Raw genomic sequence first — 15,134 nt, forward strand, 5'->3', positions numbered from 1 at the left:
GTTAGCGCTAGCATTACCATTAGCCTTAGCACTAGCATTAGCGTTAGCATTAGCCAACCCTAAATGAGGCTGCCAATCTTCTGACATTTATTCGGTGTCCACAAGGATTTTAAATATTCAAAGGAGGCAATGGAAGAGAAAATGAGGAATGTCTCAGGTGTCTCGGCTCTCCGGACGTCTTAGGACACGTCGCCATGACAACAGTGCCTCTAGCAACCCCAGCTGCCGTTCTGGCTTTTATTGCCGGCAGCTGGAGACGACTTTTCTGTTTGTAATTATAGAAGCTAATCACAGGTGGCAGACGTCTTGGCAGCACACTTTATTTCAAATATGTATTTCTTTCTTTCTTGGAACGTATTTGAGGCTTTTAACGTACTGGAAAAGGCACCACACGTAGGATGGATGCCTCCTTCAGGCGGGAACAGGGACTCCAGCACCGCCCACACGAAGTGGATCAAACCAAAGTCAAATTGCTTCGGGGGTGTGTTCGCTCTTGGGCCTCAGCTCTCAGGTTAAAAAAGGAAATTAAAACAGAAATTTTGACTCAATATGCATAAATTGACATCGTGATGGTGGGGGACGTCTAACAAAAACCAAGTCCAAGCCCAGCAAGTCCCGATGCCATCTCACCTCCTGGTGGGATGTCCCTTTTGATGGAGACGTTTCTCTGAGTTCCAGGAACCAACGATTCTGGAGGGAGAGGACGACAGCTCAAACAGAGTCCGATTCCAAGCGTAAATGTTAGCATTTGGGTGGCGTGCAGTTATCCACTAACCACAGGGTCACAGGTTTGAATCCTGCTTCCTCCAGCCAAGTCACTGTTGCTCTGGTTTTATTGAAAATAGTGTTCATATTTTCGTTGTCTGGAAGGGATTCGTTGGATTTGAAAAGTTTTACAAAGAAACATTTACAAAGAAAAGAAGCTTTGTCTTCCGAGGTTTCAGGGTTTTTTCATGCTTTTGTGAACAAAAGAATCATTTGAATTGGATTCCAAATGTATCTGCTAAGTTGAATCTGTATAAAAAAAATTGCACAAAATTGTCATAGTCTGGAGATGCACGAGTGCCGCTGACACCGGTAGAGCTGCGGTTCATTGAAGAGAAACATGGATTCCAACATGTATTGTGACATTCTGAAGTTCTGTTCCTTTGGTGGTGGTAGCGTGCCGCGGTCTGGGGATGCATGAGTGCTGTTAGTACAGGGGGAGCTGTGGTTCATTGGTGAGAACAATAAAGCCCAACATGTACTGTGATTATATAAATATAATCTATTGGTGGGGGTAGCATCATGGTCAAGGGATGCATGAGTGCTGAATGCACTTGTGGATCTGTGGTTTATTGAGGTAAAATGTAATTGTAAATTCATGGTTGGGAGCTGCATGACTACTGCCGGTACGGAGGAGTTGTGGTTCATTGGCGAGAAGCATAAACGCCAACATGTACTGTGATATACTGAAAATCACATCCATTGGCGGTGGTGGCGTCATAGTCTGGAGATGCACGAGTGCTGCTGACACCGGTAGAGCTGCGGTTCATTGAAGAGAAACATGGATTCCAACATGTATTGTGACATTCTGAAGTTATGTTACTTCGGTGGTGGTAGCACCGCAGTCTGGGGATGCATGAGTGCTGCTAGTGCAGGGGGAGCTGTGGTTCATTAGTGAGAAGCATAAAACCCGACATGTACTGTGATATATTGAAGATCTCATCCATTGGTGGGGGTAGCATCATGGTCTAGGGATGCACGAGTGCTGCTGCATGCACTTGTGGATCTGTGGTTTATTGAGGTAAAATGTAATTGTAAATTCATGGTTGGTAGCTGCATGACTACTGCCGGTACGGAGGAGTTGTGGTTCATTGGTGAGAAGCATAAACGCCAACATGTACTGTGATATACTGAAAATCACGTCCATTGGCGGTGGTGGCGTTGTAGTCTGGAGATGCACGAGTGCCGCTGACACTGGTAGAGCTGCGGTTCATTGAAGAGAAACATGGATTCCAACATGTATTGTGACATTCTGAAGTTCTGTTCCTTTGGTGGTGGTAGCGCGCCGCGGTCTGGGGATGCATGAGTGCTGCTAGTACAAGGGGAGCTGTGGTTCATTGGTGAGAAGCATAAAGCCCAACATGTACTGTGTTTATATAAATCTAATCTATTGGTGGGGGTAGCATCATGGTCAAGGGATGCATGAGTGCTGAATGCACTGGTGGATCTGTGGTTTATTGAGGAAAAATGTAATTGTAAATTCACGCTCTGGAGCTGCATGACTACTGCCGGTACGGAGGAGTTGTGGTTCATTGGTGAGAAGCATGAACGCCAACATGTACTGTGATATACTGAAAATCACATCCATTGGTGGTGGTGGCGTCATAGTCTGGAGATGCACGAGTGCTGCTGACACCGGTAGAGCTGCGGTTCATTGAAGAGAAACATGGATTCCAACATGTATTGTGACATTCTGAAGTTCTGTTCCTTTGCTGGTGGTAGCGCCGCGGTCTGGGGATGCATGAGTGCTGCTAGTACAGGGGGAGCTGTGGTTTATTGGTGAGAAGCATAAAGCCCAACATGTACAGTGATTATATAAATCTCATCTATTGGTGGGGGTAGCATCATGGTCTAGGGATGCATGAGTGCTGAATGCACTTGTGGATCTGTGGTTTATTGAGGTAAAATGTAATTGTAAATTCATGGTTGGGAGCTGCATGACTATTGCCGGTACGGAGGAGTTGTGGTTCATTGGTGGGAAGCATAAAGGCCAGCATGTACTGTGATATACTAAAAATCACGTCCATTGGCGGTGGCGGCGTCATAGTCTGGAGATGCGCGAGTGCTGCTGACACTGGTAGAGCTGCGGTTCATTGAAGAGAAACATGGATTCCAACATGTATTGTGACATTCTGAAGTTCTGTTCCTTTGCTGGTGGTAGCGCACCGCGGTCTGGGGATGCATGAGTGCTGTTAGTACAGGGGGAGCTGTGGTTCATTGGTGAGAAGCATAAAGCCCAACATGTACTGTGTTTATATAAATCTAATCTATTGGTGGGGTAGCATCATGGTCAAGGGATGCATGAGTGCTGAATGCACTGGTGGATCTGTGGTTTATTGAGGAAAAATGTAATTGTAAATTCACGCTCTGGAGCTGCATGACTACTGTCGGTACGGAGGAGTTGTGGTTCATTGGTGGGAAGCATAAACGCCAACATGTACTGTGATATACTGAAAATCACGTCCATTGGCGGTGGCGGCGTCATAGTCTGGAGATGCACGAGTGCTGCTGACACTGGTAGAGCTGCGGTTCATTGAAGAGAAACATGGATTCCAACATGTATTGTGACATTCTGAAGTTCTGTTCCTTTGGTGGTGGTAGCGCCGCGGTCTGGTGATGCATGAGTGCTGCTAGTACAGGGGGAGCTGTGGTTCATTGGTGAGAACAATAAAGCCCAACATGTACTGTGATTATATAAATATCATCTATTGGTGGGGGTAGCATCATGGTCCAGGGATGCACGAGTGCTGCATGCACTTGTGGATCTGTGGTTTATTGAGGTAAAATGTAATTGTAAATTCATGGTTGGGAGCTGCATGACTACTGCCGGTACGGAGGAGTTGTGGTTCATTGGCGGGAAGCATAAACGCCAACATGTACTGTGATATACTGAAAATCACGTCCATTGGCGGTGGTGGCGTCGTAGTCTGGAGATGCACGAGTGCCGCTGACACCGGTAGAGCTGCGGTTCATTGAAGAGAAACATGGATTCCAACATGTATTGTGACATTCTGAAGTTCTGTTCCTTTGCTGGTGGTAGCGCCGCGGTCTGGGGATGCATGAGTGCTACTAGTACAGGGGGAGCTGTGGTTCATTGGTGAGAAGCATAAAGCCCAACATGTACAGTGATTATATAAATCTCATCTATTGGTGGGGGTAGCATCATGATCAAGGGATGCACGAGTGCTGAATGCACTGGTGGATCTGTGGTTTATTGAGGTAAAATGTAATTGTAAATTCATGGTTGGGAGCTGCATGACTACCGCCGGTATGGAGGAGTTGTGGTTCATTGGCGGGAAGCATAAAGGCCAACATGTACTGTGATATACTGAAAATCACGTCCATTGGCGGTGGTGGCGTCGTAGTCTGGAGAGGCACGAGTGCCGCTGACACCGGTAGAGCTGCGGTTCATTGAAGAGAAACATGGATTCCAACATGTATTGTGACATTCTGAAGTTCAGTTCCTTTGGTGGTGGTAGCGTGCCGCGGTCTGGGGATGCATGAGTGCTGTTAGTACAGGGGGAGCTGTGGTTCATTGGTGAGAACAATAAAGCCCAACATGTACTGTGATTATATAAATATCATCTATTGGTGGGGGTAGCATCATGGTCCAGGGATGCACGAGTGCTGCATGCACTTGTGGATCTGTGGTTTATTGAGGTAAAATGTAATTGTAAATTCATGGTTGGGAGCTGCATGACTACTGCCGGTACGGAGGAGTTGTGGTTCATTGGTGGGAAGCATAAACGCCAACATGTACTGTGATATACTGAAAATCACGTCCATTGGCGGTGGTGGCGTTGTAGTCTGGAGATGCACGAGTGCCGCTGACACCGGTAGAGCTGTGGTTCATTGAAGAGAAACATGGATTCCAACATGTATTGTGACATTCTGAAGTTCTGTTCCTTTGGTGGTGGTAGCGTGCCGCAGTCTGGGGATGCATGAGTGCTGTTAGTACAGGGGGAGCTGTGGTTCATTGGTGAGAAGCATAAAGCCCAACATTTAGTGTGTTTATATAAATCTAATCTATTGGTGGGGTAGCATCATGATCAAGGGATGCACGAGTGCTGAATGCACTGGTGGATCTGTGGTTTATTGAGGAAAAATGTAATTGTAAATTCACGCTCTGGAGCTGCATGACTACTGTCGGTACGGAGGAGTTGTGGTTCATTGGTGGGAAGCATAAAGGCCAACATGTACTGTGATATACTGAAAATCACGTCCATTGGTGGTGGTGGCGTCATAGTCTGGAGAGGCACGAGTGCCGCTGACACTGGTAGAGCTGCGGTTCATTGAAGAGAAACATGGATTCCAACATGTATTGTGACATTCTGAAGTTCTGTTCCTTTGGTGGTGGTAGCGCCGCGGTCTGGGGATGCATGAGTGCTGCTAGTACAGGGGGAGCTGTGGTTCATTGGTGAGAACAATAAAGCCCAACATGTACTGTGATTATATAAATATCATCTATTGGTGGGGGTAGCATCATGATCAAGGGATGCACGAGTGCTGAATGCACTTGTGGATCTGTGGTTTATTGAGGTAAAATGTAATTGTAAATTCATGGTTGGGAGCTGCATGACTACTGTCGGTACGGAGGAGTTGTGGTTCATTGGTGGGAAGCATAAAGGCAAACATGTACTGTGATATACTGAAAATCACATCCATTGGCGGTGGCGGCGTCATAGTCTGGAGATGCACGAGTGCTGCTGACACCGGTAGAGCTGCGGTTCATTGAAGAGAAACATGGATTCCAACATGTATTGTGACATTCTGAAGTTCTGTTCCTTTGGTGGTGGTAGCGCACCGCGGTCTGGGGATGCATGAGTGCTGTTAGTACAGGGGGAGCTGTGGTTCATTGGTGAGAAGCATAAAGCCCAACATGTACTGTGTTTATATAAATCTAATCTATTGGTGGGGTAGCATCATGGTCAAGGGATGCATGAGTGCTGAATGCACTGGTGGATCTGTGGTTTATTGAGGAAAAATGTAATTGTAAATTCACGCTCTGGAGCTGCATGACTACTGTCGGTACGGAGGAGTTGTGGTTCATTGGTGGGAAGCATAAACGCCAACATGTACTGTGATATACTGAAAATCACGTCCATTGGCGGTGGCGGCGTCATAGTCTGGAGATGCACGAGTGCCGCTGACACCGGTAGAGCTGCGGTTCATTGAAGAGAAACATGGATTCCAACATGTATTGTGACATTCTGAAGTTCTGTTCCTTTGGTGGTAGCGTGCCGCGGTCTGGGGATGCATGAGTGCTGCTAGTACAGGGGGAGCCGCGGTTCATTGATTTATGTTTTCTCAATTTTTGATTGAGAATTGGAACGTGAACATGTTTGAATTCATATTTGTCATTTTTATGACAGAAGAATACATGCAGCCGTGCCGCAAGTGTTGGTTGGACCATGTGACTGAGGTCTTTTTTTGATGCTGAGGGGACGAGAGAGAGGGAGCGAGAGAGAGAGAGAGAGAGAGAGAGAGAGAGATGGACAGACCTTCAACAGATGCTGCAGCGGAGCGGACTAAAGCAGGAAGAGGAGGAGAAGAAGACACATCTGCTTTCCATTTTTTCAAAAGCAAGACAGGTGACATTTGCTTTGAAGCTGCGGTTCGTCACCTGAACCGAGATGCATTTTCCTCGCTGAAGGTAAATAATAATATTTATATTAATATTAATATTCCAGCCGATCCTTTATGTGTCATGTGTCTTTATGCTACGATCTCTTAATGAGTCCAAAGTGTTTGTTTATTAATATGAAGAGTACATAAGAAGCTCCAAAACGATAGGATCCATGTTGGCTTTTATTTTGAAGTCCTCTCCATTTGACTTCCATGCGTGTCTTGCATCTTGCAAAATCTTCAAAAATGCTGAAAATCCACTCCAAAAATATCACTGCTTCAATGATTTTTGATTAAAATATGTTCTTTGCTTCAAATCAAAGTACATTTGTGCAGCAAAAAAAGTATTTTCCCCACTTTACACAATTATTACTCACAAAAATACTCATTTTTCCAAATGCTGTATTAGACTTATGTTAGGCCTAGAGAAGATGCATTCAAAGACATTGCGTTTAATGTTGTATTAGTGGTACAGTAATGTTGGGTGAGACAAACAAGCACCAGACTCGACTTCAGGCTTGAATTATCTCCCAAGAGACGCAATATTCCCGAACACAACTCCGGACCTCCTAAGTGTCTTATTTTATTTTCTTATGTTTACTATATTTGCTAAGATGAGTGTTGTCAGGAACGGGTGGACGGACGGGAACCCAAAATGTCGAGGGCGAGGGTGTTTGTCCCCCGTAGGGTAAAGTACAAACAGACGTGTCTCACAAGTAATCGTGGCGTTTCCAAGGATGACGGGCGGGACCTTGGGTAGGACCACGAAGTCAGCCATCTTGGAAAAACGGTCGATAATGTTGTCCCTGGATGACGGGAGTCCAGTGGTGAAAAGCAGAGTGATGTGGGCCCATGGGCGAGAGGGAATTGGTCCCACATCGTCCCCCAGGAGGCCCCGTGGGAGGGCTTGCTGAGACCCTGGTGGACCACCAGAACCTCTGGGCCAAGACGAACCACTTGCGTCTGGCCCCCGTATGGCAGCGGAGCTTGGAGGAGTGTCCCCATTGCAACACCTCGGATCTTAATTTGGTCGGGACCTTACTGGGACCACCTGCTCCCAGTCAGGGTGCACTGATTTGGCCGATCACGACAAGTGTAAACTGGACTTGGACTTGGACAAGGCATTGGACCGTGTTCCTGGAGGAATTCTGTCGGGAGTACTCCACCCAATTCAGACGGTCCCTTCCCTGCATGACCAGCCAATCCCAGGGCACATATAGACAAACAACCATTCACACTCACATTCATACCTATGGACAATTTGGAGTGGCCAATTTTTGGAATGTGGGAAGAAACCGGAGTACCCGGAGAGAACCACCATACGCACAATCATGCTAAGTCTATGTATCCCATAAAAGACATAGCCACCCATCCCTATCCTCCATGTACTAATAACGTGGTTACATAAGGACAAGCATAGCAGCAAGGCTTCCTCATTGGAAGTATCCTGAGGGAAAGACGGGATAGCAGCAACGGAAACTGGAGTCTATTTTCCTCATTGCTCCCGCTCTTGAGTTGAAAGTAACCATGAGTTAGTTCTAACTTAAGTTCCACACGTAGACGTGTATTTAACACACATTTGCATCACGCTACACGAGGGAACCTTTTACCAGGAGCAGATAACCATAAAAGATGGAGCAGCAGCTCTAAAGTAGAAAGACTTGGAAGTCTCATCCCTAAGCCTTTAAACCGGGATTCAGACGGGATGCGGAGTAGACCAGGTGTGGTCTTGCACCCCTTAGACGACTAGGGTTTAAATAAACTTGCATTTACACTTCGAATAAATGGCTTAGCTAAGTTAAATAATCAGCACTCTTTGTCTCTTAGGGTTAGGGTTAGTTAGAGTTAGCGTTAGAATTAGAGTTAGACTTAGGGTTAGTTTGAGTTAGAGTTAGAGTTAGGGTTAGAGTTAGTTTTAGACTTAGGGTTAGTTTGAGTTAGACTTAGAGTTAGGGTTAGAGTTAGATTTAGACTTAGGGTTAGTTAGAGTTAGGATTAGAGTTAGAGTTAGACTTAGGGTTAGTTAGACTTAGACTTAGAGTTAGTTAGAGTTAGAGTTAGACTTAGGGTTAGTTAGAGTTAGTTAGAGTTAGACTTAGGGTTAGTTGGAGTTAGAGTTAGACTTAGAGTTAGACTTAGGGTTAGTTGGAGTTAGAGTTAGACTTAGAGTTAGGGTTAGAGTTAGACTTAGAGTTAAGGTTAGAGTTAGACTTAGAGTTAGACTTAGAGTTAGACTTAGAGTTAGTTAGAGTTAGGATTAGAGTTAGAGTTAGACTTAGGGTTAGTTAGACTTAGACTTAGAGTTAGTTAGAGTTAGAGTTAGACTTAGGGTTAGTTAGAGTTAGTTAGAGTTAGACTTAGGGTTAGTTGGAGTTAGAGTTAGACTTAGAGTTAGACTTGGGGTTAGTTGGAGTTAGAGTTAGACTTAGAGTTAGGGTTAGAGTTAGACTTAGAGTTAAGGTTAGAGTTAGACTTAGAGTTAGACTTAGAGTTAGGGTTAGAGTTAGACTTAGGGTTCGTTAGAGTTAGAGTTAGACTTAGAGTTAGGGTTAGAGTTAGAGTTTGACTTACGGTTAGTTAGAGTTAGGGTTAGAGTTAGACTTAGAGTTAGGGTTAGAGTTAGAGTTAGACTTAGACTTATGGTTAGAGTTAGAGTTAGAGTTAGACTTAGGGTTAGTTAGAGTTAGACTTAGAGTTAGTTAGAGTTAGACTTAGAGTTAGACGTAGGGTTAGTTAGAGTTAGACTTAGGGTTAGTTAGAGTTAGGGTTAGAGTTAGACTTAGAGTTAGTTAGAGTTAGACTTAGGGTTAGTTAGAGTAAGACTTTGAGTTAGGGTTAGAGTTAGAGTTAGAGTTAGCGTTAGAGTTAGAGTTAGAGTTAGAATTAGACTTAGAGTTAGAGTTTGAGGTTGGGTCAGGGTTAAGGTTCAGGTTTGGATTTGGGTTAGAGTTAGAGTTAGAAGTTGGGTCAGGTTTAGGGGTAGAGTTGGAGTCAGGGTCAGAGCCAGAGTCTGAGTTCGAGTTAGACTTTGAGTTTGAGTTTGGGTTAGAGTTCGAGTTCGAGTTTGGGTTGGAGTTAGAGGTAGATTCAGAGTCTGAGTCACCACTGAAGGCACGTCTTGAAGATCCAGCAAGTTTATTGCGCATCAATTTGTCCAAATCCATCTGAAGTCATGCTAACTAATCCTTCTGCACGATTTCTCAGGGACTCAAACAAAGATGGAGAACGTGTCTGATCCCGGCATGCTCTCCCCGGTGCTGTGCGAAGAGTCGGTGGACTACTACCTCTCCTCCGGCAACCGCACCGACCTGAACTGCACCCCTCCCGCCGAGTTCAACTTCTACACCGACCTGTACGTCATCCTGCCCGTCATCTACTCGGTCATCTGCGCCGTGGGCCTGACGGGCAACACGGCGGTCATCTACGTCATCCTCAAAGCGCCCAAGATGAAGACGGTCACCAACATGTTCATCCTCAACCTGGCCATCGCCGACGACTTGTTCACGCTGGTGCTGCCCATCAACATTGGCGAGCACCTGCTGCACCACTGGCCCTTTGGCGAAGTCCTGTGCAAGGTCATCCTGAGCATCGACCACTACAACATCTTCTCCAGCATTTACTTCCTGACCGTGATGAGCGTGGACCGCTACCTGGTGGTCCTGGCCACCGTCAGCTCCAAACGCATGCCGTACCGCACCTACCGGGCGGCCAAGATCATCTCCCTGTGCGTGTGGCTGCTGGTCATCCTCATTGTGATGCCGTTCAGCGTGTTTGCCGGCGTGGACGTCCGTCCCAGCGACGGCAGGAAGAGCTGCGTGCTCAGCTTCCCCGCCCCGGAGAGCTCGTGGTTCAAAGCCAGCCGCATCTACACCCTCATCCTGGGCTTCGTCATCCCCGTCTCCACCATCTGCATCCTGTACACCGTCATGCTCTACAAGCTGAGGAACATGCGCCTCAACAGCAACGCCAAAGCGCTGGACAAAGCCAAGAAGAAGGTCACCGTCATGGTCTTCATCGTCTTGGCCGTCTGCTTGTTCTGCTGGACGCCCTTCCACCTCAGCACCATCGTGGCGCTGACCACCGACCTCAGAACCACGCCGCTGCTCATCGGGATCTCCTACTTCATCACCAGCCTCAGCTACGCTAACTCCTGCCTCAACCCTTTCCTCTACGCCTTCCTGGACGACAGCTTCAGGAAGGCCTTCAAGAAGATGTTGGAATGTCGACCGGCCTGAACGGATAGTACTCCGAGATTTGTGGTCGTTGTTGCAGGAACAAAGGATGGTGTCCACGTCCTGATGTCAACAAATCATGGACAACATTTTCCACAATGCTAGTTGGTGCTAGCTGACGGAACGTTTGTCCTTCCCAATCCGACCTATTGTCTAATGAGATCATTCCCAAATGGACAGAACATACTGGAATATCATATTTCTATAAAACCCAACATAAGTACTGATGCTGTGTACTGATGTGTACATATACCTGATGTACACAGGCATGGGAAAGGAGGGCTACTTATACTACTTGTACTACTACTGTACATGTAAAGTACTGTATGTTATGTTACGTATACATTGCCTTAAGTTTTAAGTGTGAGCCTTTGTTGCCTCCCCCCCGACCTTGACCCTGACCCCCACCCCCACCCCCACCCCCGATAACCACAGACCTCCATTACAGTTAAAAAACAAGGAAGCCATGCAAAATCCTTGAAGGGGTAAACATTTTATGAATGACATAACATGAAACAAAATACTACGCCATATTACTACATATTACTACAAATTATTTGTTTAAAATATTCATATTTTTAACTTAAACTAAGCAATTTCAGCTTCACAGTAATCATTAAATGTGGGCTAAAAAAAAAAAAAAAAAAAAACAGGACTGCACGGTGGTCGAGTGGTTAGCACGCAGGCCTCACAGCTAGGAGACCAGGGTTCAATTCCACCCTCGGTCATCTCTGTGGGGAGTTTGCATGTTCTCCCCGTGGGTTTTCTCCGGGTACTCCGGTTTCCTCCCACATTCCAAAAACATGCTAGGTTAATTAGCCACTCCAAATTGTCCATAGGTATGAATGTGAGTGTGAATGGTTGTTTGTCTATATGTGCCCTGTGATTGGCTGGCCACCAGTCCAGGGTGTAAACAGTTCTCTACAGTTCTCAGCCTCTCACCCCAAGACAGGTGGGACAAGTGGGATAGGCTCCAGCACCCCCCCCCCCCCCCCCCGGTGGGTAGAAAATGAATGAATGAATAAAAAAAACACCAAAAAATATTATTTTTCTGCTCTACTGACATTTTTTTGTGTGCTACTAAATCTTTCTTTCTGCCGATGGAGTCGATGAAGGGCTCTACGTCTATTGAAAGAGTCCTGAATGTGTCATAATGTGATTTCTGTAAATGCATCCTTTTATTAGCCTCACTGATTAGCTTGGTGTAATTATACACAACTGCTCCCTTCATGTGGAAATCATTTGGTGTCTTTTTCACTTCCATAATGGATGAGGCTGTGGGTCACGCCGGGGTCATGCCTACCACCGTCGGCAGGATGGATCGGTGACCTGCCGGTAAAAGGTGGCAGATTTCATCTCCACGCCGCGGGTTGTAGCTTCCGCTCCTTAGCATATAGCGACAATGCACCGAAAGACAAGAAAACGTTTTTGACTTTCAACTTGTACAGGACGTCTATTTTGGGTCAATGAATGAAAAAACATAAAAAAACAACAAATAAATGAATGGATGAAGGTCAAATCAAGATACAGAATCTGTTGCCAGATTGTTGCCTGCTTTTCACCTGCTCCTCCCAGCCCCTTGTTACCTTTCTGCTGCAGCCTTGCATGGAGTGTTTGGTTTGTTTTGTAGTTGTTCCCCGCTTCGCTAGCTATCACCAGCAGTGTTTTGGTTTTCTTTGTATTTCTCTTGAGTTGCACCTGCTTGGTTTTCAGGCCTTGGTTAACAGCCTTTTGTTATTTCCGTATTATTTTCCCTGCTTGGTTTTCAGGCCTTGGTTAACAGCCTTTTGTTATTTTGGTATTATTTTCCCTGCTTGGTTTTCACCAGCACTTCTTGTTATTGTTGGTTTCTCCTGCTATATCCATATATCGGTCCTGGTGGGTTTTTGTTTTATTTTGTCTTTTTATGTTTAAGTCATTTTAATTAGTGAGACACATTTTGTTAATAAACATTTGTGAGATGGATTGACTCGACTCTGCATTCTATCTACCTACCTACCTCCCTCCCTCCCTCCCTCCCTCCCTACCTACCTACCTACCTACCTACCTACCTACCAACCTACCAACCTATCTACCTACCTACCTACCTACCTACCTCCCTACCTACCTACCTACCTACCTACCTACCTACCTACCTCCCTACCTACCTACCTACCTACCTACCTCCCTCCCTACCTACCTACCTACCTACCTACCTACCTCCCTCCCTACCTACCTACCTACCTACCCCCTTCCTTCCCTCCCTCCCTCCCTCCCTCCCTCCCTACCTACCTACCTACCCCCTTCCTTCCCTCCCTCCCTCCCTCCCTCCCTACCTACCTACCTACCCCCTTCCTTCCCTCCCTCCCTCCCTCCCTCCCTACCTACCTACCTACCCCCTTCCTTCCCTCCCTCCCTCCCTCCCTCCCTACCTACCTCCCTACCTACCCCCCTCCCTCCCTCCCTACCTACCTACCTACCTACCTACCTACCTCCCTCCCTCCCTCCCTCCCTCCCTCCCTCCCTCCCTTCCTTCCTTCCTTCCTCCCTCCCTCCCTACCTACCTACCTACCTACCTACCTTCCTTCCTTCCTTCCTTCCTACCTTCCTACTTACCTTCCTACCTTCGTACCTACCTACCTGCCTACCTACCTACCTACCTACCTGCCTACCTTCCTACCTACCTACCTTCCTTCCTACCTTCCTACCTACCTACCTACCTTCCTACCTACCTCCCTCCCTCCCTCCCTCCCTCCCTACCTACCTACCTACCTACCTACCTACCTACCTTCCTACCTACCTACCTACCTACCTACCTACCTACCTACCTACCTTCCTACCTACCTACCTACCTACCTACCTACCTTCCTTCCTACCGTCCTACCTACCTACCTTCCTTCCTTCCTTCCTACCTTCCTACTTACCTACCTTCCTACCTACCTTCCTTCCTTCCTTCCTTCCTTGTTGTTGGAGAAACACCGTACAGTCCTGGAAAACACTGTACCCACCAGGACTGTACGGTGTTTCTCCAACAACAAACCGTGGATTAATCCGGACATAAAGGCTCTCCTAAAGGAGAAGAAGAGGGTCTTTAAGTCAGGAAATAGGGAAGAGCTGCAGGCTGTGCAGAAGGAGCTGAGGAGGAAAATCAGGGAGGGGAAGGACTGCTACAGGAAAAAGATGGAGGAACAGCTGCAGCAGAACAACGTCAGAGGAGTCTGGAGAGGCCTGAAAACCATCTCTGGCCACAAGGGGCCCGACTCCCAGGCTGCTGGGGACCAGGTAAAGGCTAACGATCTGAATCTATTTTTCAACAGGTTTGATCAACCATCTGCCCATCCCCCGGCCCAGCACCTCCTGCCGAAACTTCTGCCGAAACTCCCCCCATCGACACCTCGAGTGGACAGCCCTACCCCCACCTCCCCCTCCTGCACACAGCCATCCCCCACCACTTCTCACCTAATCAGCTCAACCTCCTCACTAACCTCCCCCCGCACACAGCCCCCCTGCTCCAACCTGACCCTCACAACATCCCAGGTGAGAAACCAGCTCCGGAAAACCAAGGCGAGGAAGGCGGCGGGACCAGACGGCATCAGCTCCAGGCTCCTGAAGTCCTGCGCGGACGAGCTGTGCGGGATTGTTGAGCACATCTTCAACCTGAGCCTGAAGCTGGGGAGGGTGCCACAGCTGTGGAAGACATCCTGCGTGGTTCCTGTCCCCAAGACGCCGCACCCCAAGGACCTCAGCAGCTACAGGCCGGTGGCACTTACATCACACCTGATGAAGACCCTGGAGCGGCTGATCCTTGACCATCTCCGCCCCCTGGTGGGTCCTTCGATGGACCCGCTTCAGTTCGCCTACCAACCTGGCACTGGGGTGGACGACGCTGTCATCTTCCTCCAGCACAGAGCGCTCTCTCACCTGGAGAAACCTGGGAGCACGGTGAGAATCATGTTCTTTGATTTTTCCAGTGCGTTCAACACCATTCAGCCAGCACTTCTGAGGGACAAGCTGGAGAACACAGGGGTGGACCTGCACCTCACATCGTGGATACTGGATTACCTCACCAACCGTCCACAGTATGTGAGGACACGGGACTGTGTGTCCGACACAGTTGTCTGCAGTACGGGGGCTCCGCAGGGAACGGTCCTGGCTCCGTTCCTTTTCACCCTCTACACAGCAGACTTCTCCTACAACACACCAACCTGCCACCTGCAGAAGTTCTCTGACGACTCTGCAATTGTTGGCCTCATCACAGATGGGGACGACTTGGAGTACAGAGGACTGACACAGGACTTTGTGGACTGGTGCCAGCGGAACTGCCTCCAGATCAACACGGGGAAAACCAGAGAGCTGGTGGTGGATTTCCGCAGGCGCATCCACTCTCCTCCAACACCAGTGAACATTCAGGGAATGGACATTGAGATGGTGACATCTTACAAGTACCTGGGTGTTCATCTCAACAATAGACTGGACTGGACTCATCACACGGAAGCACTTTACAGGAAGGGCATGAGCAGACTCTATCTGCTC

At 47.5% G+C, this 15,134-nt stretch overlaps 1 protein-coding gene across 1 annotated transcript; it reads left to right on the plus strand.

Annotated features, from left to right (window-relative positions):
* Positions 1-734: 734 nt before the first annotated feature.
* On the plus strand, positions 735-11,507 carry LOC131104495 (neuropeptides B/W receptor type 2-like). Its single transcript, XM_058051738.1, has 3 exons — positions 735-788; positions 6,138-6,418; positions 9,595-11,507. The coding sequence occupies exon 3, from the start codon at positions 9,609-9,611 to the stop codon at positions 10,623-10,625; it is 1,017 nt and encodes a 338-aa protein (XP_057907721.1). The 5' UTR covers positions 735-788; positions 6,138-6,418; positions 9,595-9,608; the 3' UTR covers positions 10,626-11,507.
* The last annotated feature ends 3,627 nt before the right edge of the window (positions 11,508-15,134 follow it).

The sequence above is a fragment of the Doryrhamphus excisus genome, chromosome 16 (genome assembly GCF_030265055.1).
Source record: "Doryrhamphus excisus isolate RoL2022-K1 chromosome 16, RoL_Dexc_1.0, whole genome shotgun sequence".
NCBI lineage: Eukaryota > Metazoa > Chordata > Actinopteri > Syngnathiformes > Syngnathidae > Doryrhamphus > Doryrhamphus excisus.